The sequence below is a fragment of the Trichomycterus rosablanca genome, chromosome 22 (genome assembly GCF_030014385.1).
Source record: "Trichomycterus rosablanca isolate fTriRos1 chromosome 22, fTriRos1.hap1, whole genome shotgun sequence".
In the NCBI taxonomy this organism is placed as follows: Eukaryota; Metazoa; Chordata; class Actinopteri; order Siluriformes; family Trichomycteridae; genus Trichomycterus; species Trichomycterus rosablanca.
Genome location: NC_086009.1, coordinates 5,298,362 through 5,309,690, shown reverse-complemented (window position 1 = coordinate 5,309,690; position 11,329 = coordinate 5,298,362). Strand labels below are relative to the sequence as shown.

The following is an 11,329-nucleotide window of genomic DNA, read 5'->3' as shown; positions in this document are numbered from 1 at the left end:
AAAGTTTAAGTATAACAGATAGTGGGCTGGTGCCCAGTGTCTCTAATAGACAGAACACCCCGATCAAAAGACGTCTGACACAATGGCTAAAGAACAGAGAAAGTATTTAAATTTACCAGTTTTACACAATAGATTTTTGAATGCTTTCCTGTACTCTAATTTACTGACTGTTTCATGAAGCGTTCCATTCAGATTATTTTCAAGATGCTGTGCAGGCAGGAGGTGAAACACTCATGCTCTATGGCTTGGACGAAGCCCACATGGCATTAAGAAGTGATGATGGCATGCATTTGGGGCCTATGTTTTATTAATTTGGAGATGAGCTCAGCTATGGACGGCATTGGCAGCTCACAGGTTCAATTAGTATAATATGGGGAGTGGAGGAGATTATGAGCAGCCATTTAAGTAGGGGGCTATATCTCTTCCTGACAGTTATGATCCAAATGAAACAAATTGCGCCTTGGCTGCCATTGGTTTGGAGTGCTAATATGAGCCGGAGCATATGAGGTCTCTCTCAAGCTGAGATGCCAGCGTAGCAGACCAAATCCAGACCAACAGCAGCTTCTGGTTTTTTTTCTTTTCTAAAGAGTAGAAATGTTGTTACACTATACAGAGACCAGTCTCAACCACACACATATACACACAATTGGCTCCTGGCTACAATCATGTTGCGTTGGCAACGTGGACAAGAGCTCAACAAATTATTTTAATTTGACCAATCAGCCCATTTGTCCAAGGTCATAAATCTTTTTTTCCATGTAATTCATTGTTACAGAAGCAAACCTGTCCAGTCTATTCAATAATACACTTTATATTGTTTTATGTGATTTGTGACTGCTGCTCCCAATTTATAAAATGTGACGTGCCACCCGTACTTCTCCCTATTGTGTCAAATAAATCAGCACATTCATCAAACAATCAAGAAACCAAACAAATCAGTCAGAAATGACATATAATTACTGTTATTAATGGTGGTTCTAATTGGTTTATGTTAAGAGGGGTGGGGGTGAGTGATTTTTAGCAGAGATATACCCACCAAACACTGGGACATTTCTTAATTATATAAAAAGCTAATTTAATCAGTAAAAAGTTGGTCTATCATATTAATATTTTAAACATTTACTTTGTAGCTTTAGTTTTTTAAATTAGTAACACATTTGAAATTGGCATTTTTTAGAATACAGTTAATTAACAAATCAGCCAATAATTGAAATAAACTTCATGACCAAAAGTAGCAGACAACCCTCCAGAGTATTGTTTTCAGGTGTTTCAGCCACACCCATTGCTAACAGGTGTATAAAATTAATTATATAAAATAAAAGATGTGATTTTTGTGTGGTAACAATTTTGGATAGGTCCTTTCCTGTTTCAACATGACTGGGTCCTTGTGCACAAAGCAAGATCCATAAAGAAATAGTTTGGTGTTGAGAATATCCAGCTACTTACACAGAGCACTAATCTAACCCCCTCTGAATAACTTATAACTAATGAATGGGGGCATCAACTGTGAGCCAAGTCTTTTTATCTCAACATCAGTGCCTGACCTGACCATCGCTGTTTTGACTAAATAAAGAAAACCTTACCAGAAGAGTGGAGGGTGTTATAGACACGGATCAACTCTATACTAATGCCCATGGTTTTAAAGGTCATGGTCAGGTGTGCACATACTTTTGGCCATGTAGTGAATTATTGCCTTAATGCTGTAAGTTAACAATATCATTTAAATTCCTTTTCTTTAGCCAATGGTTGACCATGAATAAAGCGGTGGTAAAACAGACAATGAATGACTCTTGGCATTATTACACCCAGTGTAGTGTACAGGTCCTTCTCAAAAAATTAGCATATTGTGATAAAGTTCATTATTTTCCATAATGTAATGATAAAAATTAAACTTTCATATATTTTAGATTCATTGCACACCAACTGAAATATTTCAGGTATTTTATTGTTTTAATACTGATGATTTTGGCATACAGCTCATGAAAACCCAAAATTCCTATCTCCAAAAATTAGCATATCATGAAAAGGTTCTCTAAACGAGCTATTAACCTAATCATCTGAATCAACGAATTAACTCTAAACACCTGCAAAAGATTCCTGAGGCTTTTAAAAATTCCCAGCCTAGTTCATTACTCAAAACTGCAATCATGGGTAAGACTGCCGACCTGACTGCTGTCCAGAAGGCCATCATTGACACCCTCAAGCAAGAGGGTAAGACACAGAAAGAAATTTCTAAACGAATAGGCTGTTCCCAGAGTGCTGTATCAAGGCACCTCAGTGGGAAGTCTGTGGGAAGGAAAAAGTGTGGCAGAAAACGCTGCACAACGAGAAGAGGTGACCGGACCCTGAGGAAGATTGTGGAGAAGGGCCGATTCCAGACCTTGGGGGACCTGCGGAAGCAGTGGACTGAGTCTGGAGTAGAAACATCCAGAGCCACCGTGCACAGGCGTGTGCAGGAAATGGGCTACAGGTGCCGCATTCCCCAGGTCAAGCCACTTTTGAACCAGAAACAGCAGCACTGGACTGTTGCTCAGTGGTCCAAAGTACTGTTTTCGGATGAAAGCAAATTTTGCATGTCATTCGGAAATCAAGGTGCCAGAGTCTGGAGGAAGACTGGGGAGAAGGAAATGCCAAAATGCCTAAAGTCCAGTGTCAAGTACCCACAGTCAGTGATGGTCTGGGGTGCCATGTCAGCTGCTGGTGTTGGTCCACTGTGTTTTATCAAGGGCAGGGTCAATGCAGCTAGCTATCAGGAGATTTTGGAGCACTTCATGCTTCCATCTGCTGAAAAGCTTTATGGAGATGAAGATTTCATTTTTCAGCACGACCTGGCACCTGCTCACAGTGCCAAAACCACTGGTGAATGGTTTACTGACCATGGTATTACTGTGCTCAATTGGCCTGCCAACTCTCCTGACCTGAACCCCATAGAGAATCTGTGGGATATTGTGAAGAGAAAGTTGAGAGACACAAGACCCAACACTCTGGATGAGCTTAAGGCCGCTATCGAAGCATCCTGGGCCTCCATAACACCTCAGCAGTGCCACAGGCTGATTGCCTCCATGCCACGCCGCATTGAAGCAGTCATTTCTGCAAAAGGATTCCCGACCAAGTATTGAGTGCATAACTGAACATAATTATTTGAAGGTTGACTTTTTTTGTATTAAAAACACTTTTCTTTTATTGGTCGGATGAAATATGCTAATTTTTTGAGATAGGAATTTTGGGTTTTCATGAGCTGTATGCCAAAATCATCAGTATTAAAACAATAAAAGACCTGAAATATTTCAGTTGGTGTGCAATGAATCTAAAATATATGAAAGTTTAATTTTTATCATTACATTATGGAAAATAATGAACTTTATCACAATATGCTAATTTTTTGAGAAGGACCTGTACAGGAGCAAACAGTAGAAATAAATTTGGGTTTATACTTTGTTAGGAGTCATTAAAATGGAGTAAACTGAAGTTTACTTTCACCATTTGAGCCAAAGAAAACTAATATTTAGACAGTTCTGTCCAGTTTCAGCAGTATTTTTTAAAATCAAGGGTTTTTGAAATGTATGATATGCCTGGTCTTGTATGAGTACAAATACCTGCCCAGGGGCCTGTCAAATATGGCATCAAAATAACCCGTCTTGCTTATGGCGTCTGTTATATGATGCCTGTTAATTTTACCCTGTCTCTGTGGCTGCTCCAGAAACACATCATCAAACAGCCCCAAAAAAGAGCCAAAACCAAAAATGCACATAAAACAAAGTAATCAGGCTCTGACCGTTTCTGCTGGACTGGGAGATGTTAGCAGGAAAGTTAGCACAGTTAGCAATTATCTGTGACTCAGAAGTGCTTATATGGCTAATTTGCCATTTAATCATTAATTATGTATTTACCAGATAAGTGAATGGAATTTATTTTCCCAACATTAATTTGGAGGACTAAATCAGGACCTGTGTATGTGTAGCACAGTAAGGACTGAGTAACATTTCTAGCATCAGAGTCCTAATTAAGCAACAATGGCTAATTTTTATTCAAGGGGAGTTGTTGTTCTTCCATCGTGTGGACAACTAAAGGCCAAATCCAGACACTAGAGAGGAGGTTCCTGACCTTTTGTAAGGGCATAACATTTCTATGAACCCAGTTGGCCTTTTATTTCGGGGCATTACTGTAAAACTCCACAAAATGCAGCATAAAGATAAAAAAAGAGATCAAATTAAAAACAATATCGTTGGCACTTATAATTTTGTAGCACATACAGACCAACAATTAAAAGATAAAATATCACATTATACCCAGCTGAAGTTAACACAGCCTAAGGCTAATAAAATGATCTGTTTATGTCTCTATATTAACGGTTTGTAAAAATCTCCTGCGACCCCATCTGGATAACAGATGACCGTGCATGGGCTCCTGACCCCTAGGTTAACAACCGCTGGCCTAGGAAAATCAGTGCTACATTCAAGTGGGCTTTTCAAGGGTACTGAGCTAACTTAACTACACCAATTTGGACACAGACACTCTGATATATTTATATATTAAAGCAAAGTATGTGTCCAGTATTGTGGTCATATTAAATTTGCTGTGTAATTCCTTTAATTTTATTTTTGATATTTTGGCTTTATTTAATGTGCCATCTTTACAGCATTTGCCCCCTATGCTCCCCTGCCAGCACCGGGCAGCCCGCTATTACTGAAGTGCTACTTGGCCAATAAGGTGCTAATGACAGAAGTGGTCAGTCATTAAGTTTAGTACTAAGAGGAAAGGCCTAAAAGAGCTTGTGTGTTTTCCAGTGGTGCAACTGAACAGATGTTGGTATTTGCAATAGATGGAGAATGCCACATGGTCCATGTCTGCTTCTCACCAGGCTCATGCCAGCCAAACAGCTGCCCAAACAGCTCTGTCTGGCACAGTGAAGAAACAAACGACTACAGAAGGCAGGGATTCTCCCCATGGCTGGCTCGTCTTAAAAACAGGTTCCTGCTTATTACAACTTCCAGACCTTTCTGATTACACAGACAGGGGAAAGATTCGTCTCCAGATAATGGAAATCAAATTAAGTCATTCATGTGCTGTGTATAATCAGCCATTGCTGCTTTTATTTTATTCTCATGAAACACGTTTTAGTATTTAGAATTAAAATTATAGACATAAACCATTAAAAGTAGATTTATTTAAGCTGTATTTATTTAAGCTTTTTGTGGACATAAACGAAACTGACTTAAAAAGCCTTTACTGATTATATGTTTCCTTCAAAATCATATGATTATATTTCTTTATTTATTAATAATTCTCTTTAGTATTATCTCAGCATTGCTGTGATTTACTATTTTTTTTTATTATGAAACAAAAAAGATAAGCTTAGAGTCTAAGCTTCTAAGTTTCTACATTTAAATGGTGGTATAAACAAACAAGCTGCTGAGGCATGTTAAAGCACTTGAGACTTGTGTAGTATCCAGGTATACACACATTTTATTCCTTAGTGCAGTTAATACAGATATCTGTTTTTGGCAAGAAGGCCGGTGAGCGTACAGAATTGTACCAATCTTCTTCTAATTCACAATTATTAGTGCTAATGTAGTTCTGAAAACACTCAAAGCCTCAAAGTTTGATATCTTTGTCTTGATATTTGGTCTGCCACAGTTCAACTGGCTTTTTGCTCTTACAATGCAGTGTAAAAATTGTGGACCTTAAAGACTCCAAACTTTGTCCAATCAATTTAAACTTCAAGGTAAACGTCTTGACTTCTAAACACATCTTAAGAATCCTAACCACAATTTGGAGAGTCAAATCAAAGGGTTTAAATACTTTTAAATAAGAACTTTCTGGTTTTAATTTTAAATATATTAAATCGACCCGTGTACGCTGATTACTTTACGTCTGCTGCCATCTGCCGGTTAACACAGGAACTATTAAATAAATCAATTAATCAAATTAATATCTACCTACAAATAAAACACATAAATAAAATCTTTAAAACCTGAATTCAGGACCACAACAAAAAAGGCTTTGTATTATTAAACTGAATAAAGAGCTCAGGTTTGCATGAACACATTAATTACACACTTTTATCTTAGTAAGAGTCCTGGTTTATTAAAGGAAGCCATAATGAGGACACACCATGAAGAGGAGCTGTGCTTATCTGAGGTGTATTAATATGCATAATCTGTTATGGCTGTGCAACATGACAAGACGAGGACGAGTAGTGTTCTAATTAATGTGACCTTTTCATAGTCCTCCTTAAAGAACAGGTCATCTTGCATAAGCTCTCAGGCTAGCATATAGAGGTTATAAATCATCATAGCAACTAAGATAAAAATTGATCTAGTGGCCTTTGTAAGTAAAAGGAGAACAAATGTATCAAAGATAATAAAATAAACACATCACTGTAAACAGACTACACAAGTCCAAGCTAACTGCTATTCTTTGTGTTTAAAAATCCAAGCAACAAAAATCTACAAAATGATATAAATGGACAGAAAATACAGTGTTGGCTGTGTTCTAAGTTGAAATAGTATCGAGTACAGTAGTAAGTAATTTAGGGCACAATAGAAGCTGCAAGTTACTAAACATGGCAGAGCAGTATTGCACACAACCATGCATCATTTAATTTTCCATATTAAAGTCAGACCCAGTGCAACGCTGACCCACCGTAAAGAAAATTTAGAAAAATAAATACCTCTTGTATTGTTGATTCATAAACATAATGTGCAGCTGAAGCCTCAGATCTCTGTAGTTACTAATGACTATGAGAGTTAGTGTCACACTTACCTGTCTTCTGTGTTACTTCGTTGATTAAATGTAAAGCAGCGACCTAAATTATGTCAAATGTTCAATCCTACATTAAAATAAATTAAACTGAGCTTCGAGGTATATTCAGTGCATTTTAATTGTATTGTTATCCAGACCAGTGCTTGTTTTTTTATTGGTCTCAAAAAAAAGATAGAAAGCATAGTTGTCCAGTTTTAGAAAGCATAGAAGTGTTAAAAATAAAATATATAATATCCAAATCATAACCTATAATCAATTAAATGTATGTTTTAAGTTATTAATAGAACATGTGAAGTAGCCAGACACTGTACTTCAACACAACCACATGTTACATGCAGCATTCCCTATTTTTTCCCATAAGAACAAATAATGCTCATTGTGTCATGGATGAGGGGAGTATACTGTATGCCAGAAATAATAACGCCAGCACTTATGAATCAGGCACAGAAAATATTCTTTTAGAATAAGGATTATGAATCAACTGCCACGTGACATCTAATGACAGTCAATCTCGACACTGTTAGTACTTTCAGTGTTAGCAAGTAAACTCCATGAAAAAGGGACAAGACTGACTGGACAATCTTATGCAAAAGCTTGGACACAATTGGTCAAATTTCATGTTCTGTTAACTTTCTGAATAAACTTTTTCAAATTCCACATTAGTGCACAATTACTGTTCAGTTTCATAAATTAACATTTAAATACAGGAATACATTAAATGTTGCAGAGGTTAAGACACATTTAATATCTGATGTTATTGTCCCCCAACAGCTTCTTCCCTGTACAGAAATTTGTTGAACCTTTTTTGACTTGAAAACAACAAAACTTGCAGTTTAACAACAGGAGTCCAAACCTTTGCTGTACAGGCATTCTGTGTTTAAGTGTGGCATCTGTGAAACCTTTAACAGGCTGAAACAAATTGCACCCAACCACTTAAGAACAGCTATCTTTATTTTTGAAATGTATATAATATGAATGTAAAATGTCCTTTATGTATACATGAAAATGATCTAGTTTAAAAAAAAAAAAAATCACAGACCTTTTAGTCTTAATTTAAAACCAAACAGAGGCAGAGTGAGCAAATTTAAACGTGTGCCTAATAATATGTCCAAGGGCTTTTCCTCCTTTTAACATACATGAAGTGGTTATGCAGCATTGCAGTTCAATAAATAATCAAAAGATGTTGATTATGAGACGATTGTTGCTGTATTTTAAATGTAACTGGCTCACTATACAAGTGCACAACTGAATCCGCACTGACCCGATAAAAATGATAAATTAAGTTTATGCTCCAAGTGCAGTTCCACGCAAGTTGTTCGGTTCTCATTTGTATGTAAACTGCTCTGTTCAGAGGGAAAATACACAGTGTGAACATCATAAAATGTTGTATCAATACCAAGCTATTATTGCTTACAACATGAACTTTTGTGCTTGAATCATTTTTACAGTTTAAGGTCACAATTCCAATTCAAAAGCACACTAATCACAAATAAGAGCTCTAGTACGAAAAAACATCCAGAAAGTAAGAGCAGACTCGAATAGCAATGGAGCACATGAATATTTTAAAATTTTATCAAGTCTTTTGGGGAACACAGCCCAGCTTTCAGACAGAGTATAGTTGTCATTGCTTACATGAGTCACAGAGATGATAAATGTCTCTTAAAGTCACCTGTCCCGTGACTGACCTTTGTTCTGTAAGCTTTGGAAGTGAGCCTCTCTCAGGACTCGGTTGATATTTTGGTATGAGCCGAGACTTGCAGGGCCAGGTTGGTCCAAAGTGCTAGAAGGACTGCAGGATCTTAGGATTTCAGCTCCGTACTGACTGCTAGCACTGCTGCTGCTGCTCCCAGCTGCATGTTCTGGGCTACTGACCCCACTGCTGTCACTGCTTAAGGACTGAGGGTTTAGGAAAAACACACATAATTTGCACAAACATTAACTATGTTGCACTGTAGGATGGGCTTCATCTAGATTTGTCAAAAAATTATCAGCCATCTGATTATGGTCGACAGAAGCACAGTAGCACAGCACTTTGCATAACAAAAAATACATCTGGCGACATCTAACGGTCAAAAGGATGAAGTAGTTTTTGTTATTTATTTATTTTTTAAGCTTAAGCTGTTAACTCGAGGCTGTACTTCACAATGTTCATATGATATAAAATTAGGTTTCTATTTACCATGCCAAGTTCTACACACTATAATTTTTAATAGTTTTCAACTTTAATAGGCTGAAATAAATACATTTAAATAACATCTACACTTCACAGGATGTTTGATCTTTTTACCTCAGACTCCCATGCTTCTCGGCTTCCCTCGGAGGGTGCTGCGCTTAATCTTTTGGCCTGAGGCCTCAGCTGTGCATCCTCATCTTCACCTTGAGTACGCTGACGTTTCCTACAACAATAAGCCACACACGCTTGAGCCATATGAATAAATCTTAATAATGTTCTTTTCATGTTAAACATTTACTCTGTAAAATACATTGCAATTAGACAAGTCCTGATCCTATACACACAGTAAATGTATTAAGGCTATTAGGCTCAGTTACTAGGTAAATCACTGGCCAATAGGGTCTTGAGCATGAATGTCACGACCTCAATAACCGTGTAACAAATTCATGCATGAAGCATGAGTCTGTTTTTTACATGAACTTTCATGTACACATTTTTGGCTCAAATACCAAAGCTTGAGCTCTTGAGTTTGAATCCCAGATCCCAGTAAGCACTATTAACATAGCCAGGTGGCCAAACAGGCAAAATTGGCCAGGGGAGGCGGGGGATGCAATAGCAGCCTCTGCTGTCTGGTAAAGGCACCAGTACTAGTGGTGGGATATATTTAAAGTGTGTTTTTTTTTTTGTATGGCTCTTCTTGAGGTGAAAAAACACAGCAGCTTTGTGCGTATCAGAGTCTAAGTTTTCCCTCAACCAAAGTGGTTTAAGCAGCAAGAGAACTACAACAGGGGAATAGGCAATGATCAGTTTGGGTGAAATATGGGGGATACCTCAGTAAAAAATATTGTTTGTTTTATTTTGTTCTTTAATTTTTAGGAATAATTTAATTCATAGGGCTCTAATGATATTGTACATTTAAATAATCAGAAATGTCTCCAGAAATGTCCACTTTTAAGACAATTTCCAAATAATTTCTAATAATAACTTAAGATCAGGAATAATTTATGAGTGAATGTGTGCCAAACTATCATGGCACACTATCACAAAAAAAAAATGTCTGTGATACAACAGCAGTTTAATTAAATGCATTTGATTTCATGGTAATGCTGGCTATGACACATATTCATTTAACTTATTTCAAATGTGACCATATATTCACCAATAAACTGTAGATCTGTACACTGTTACTGATGCTTCATAAAATCTGTAGTTATTTTTTTTTAATAAGAATTATTATTTTATTAAGAGTTAGTGCTTTGATAGTGGTATCAGATTTACATCCCTATATAAAATCTACACAGGGGACCTGGCTGACAATCTAAGGTCACTGAGTTTAATTACAAAACAATGTATTAATTATATGCAATTTTCTAAAGCAAATAAATATCAGGTCAAAATGTTTTGCTTTTTTTTCTCCAGCATTTGATACCACTGGACAATCGTCGTGTAGTCACTGTTAAGTTCGCTTACTATAAAATATACCATCCGTGTCGTATAAACAAATCACCTGTTCTCCGTTAACATAATGGCACAAAGGTTAAATCCCTGTAGAGTGGAAGATAAACTTCTGCTTCAGGCACTGGATCTTAATCTGTTCCACCGCAAATCACTCGATTATGAGCTGGAGATAAACACACACTGCTGTAACAAAACAAAACAAAACACACACATCACGGTCAATACCAGCTAACAGGTAACATTAGAGTCGTGTACCAAATTAAGTTAGCGAGAAAGCTAAAAGCTTTACTAAGATTAATCCTTACCTTTCAGTAATAGTGAAAACAGTAAACAAGTTAATACAAAACAAAGCGCATAAGACGAGAAAGTGTCTGAAACTAGCCAGCTGCTCTCACTGTCATCCTGTCACTGCCCTGCTAGCTAGCTAGCACTTTAAACTTGTAAACATAAAGTGTGATAAACAGATTTAAAATACAGTAACGATGTTCAACATAATCGCTGAAATAATTAACAATTCCTTACACTTCCTAATAACTGAACTACCAACCTGTAGCCCTTATTAACTAAAATAAGCGCGCTAAGCTAAATAGCAACTCTACACTGGCCTTTAGCAGCTACTGCTGTTATTTACATAGCAATGCGCATGCGTGAAATCACACCCGCAGCACACAAACCAAGTAGCACTTTGCTAATGGCGTCATTTCCTGTATTCAAATAACATTCCTATTTTACATTATTTTATATTATAATATTACTGTTAATAGTATACCTTTTTAAATAATAACAAAAAATGCCATTATATTATTATTATTATTATTATCAAAATGTGAAATCTGAAAAGTAGCACTTATAGCAATCGTACACATCCTGACAGAATATTCTGCAAATCATGGTCATTCATTTTAATATGATTTATAATAAATAAATAAAAAA

At 36.6% G+C, this 11,329-nt stretch overlaps 1 protein-coding gene across 2 annotated transcripts; it reads right to left on the bottom strand.

The window, feature by feature from the left end:
* Positions 1 to 8,321: 8,321 nt before the first annotated feature.
* LOC134336208 (protein VCF1) lies at positions 8,322 to 10,999 on the bottom strand. 2 transcript variants are annotated; one of them, XM_063018919.1, is made up of 5 exons: positions 10,944 to 10,999; positions 10,702 to 10,833; positions 10,446 to 10,579; positions 9,053 to 9,161; positions 8,322 to 8,661 (listed from the first exon to the last, which is right to left on the bottom strand). In XM_063018919.1, exons 3-5 carry the CDS (start codon positions 10,460 to 10,462, stop codon positions 8,431 to 8,433), a joined length of 357 nt encoding a protein of 118 aa, XP_062874989.1. In that variant the 5' UTR covers positions 10,463 to 10,579; positions 10,702 to 10,833; positions 10,944 to 10,999; the 3' UTR covers positions 8,322 to 8,430. The 2 variants fall into 2 exon arrangements, with proteins under 2 accessions (XP_062874989.1, XP_062874990.1); XM_063018920.1 differs by having other exon boundaries at positions 10,446 to 10,576; positions 10,702 to 10,994.
* Positions 11,000 to 11,329: the final 330 nt, after the last annotated feature.

Excerpts from the sequence above, each read along its gene's own strand:
- LOC134336208 (XM_063018919.1), bottom strand. Across the intron at positions 8,662-9,052 it reads GAGAAGCATGGGAGTCTGAG|TCCTTAAGCAGTGACAGCAG; the intron begins GTAAAAAGATCA and ends CTAAACCCTCAG.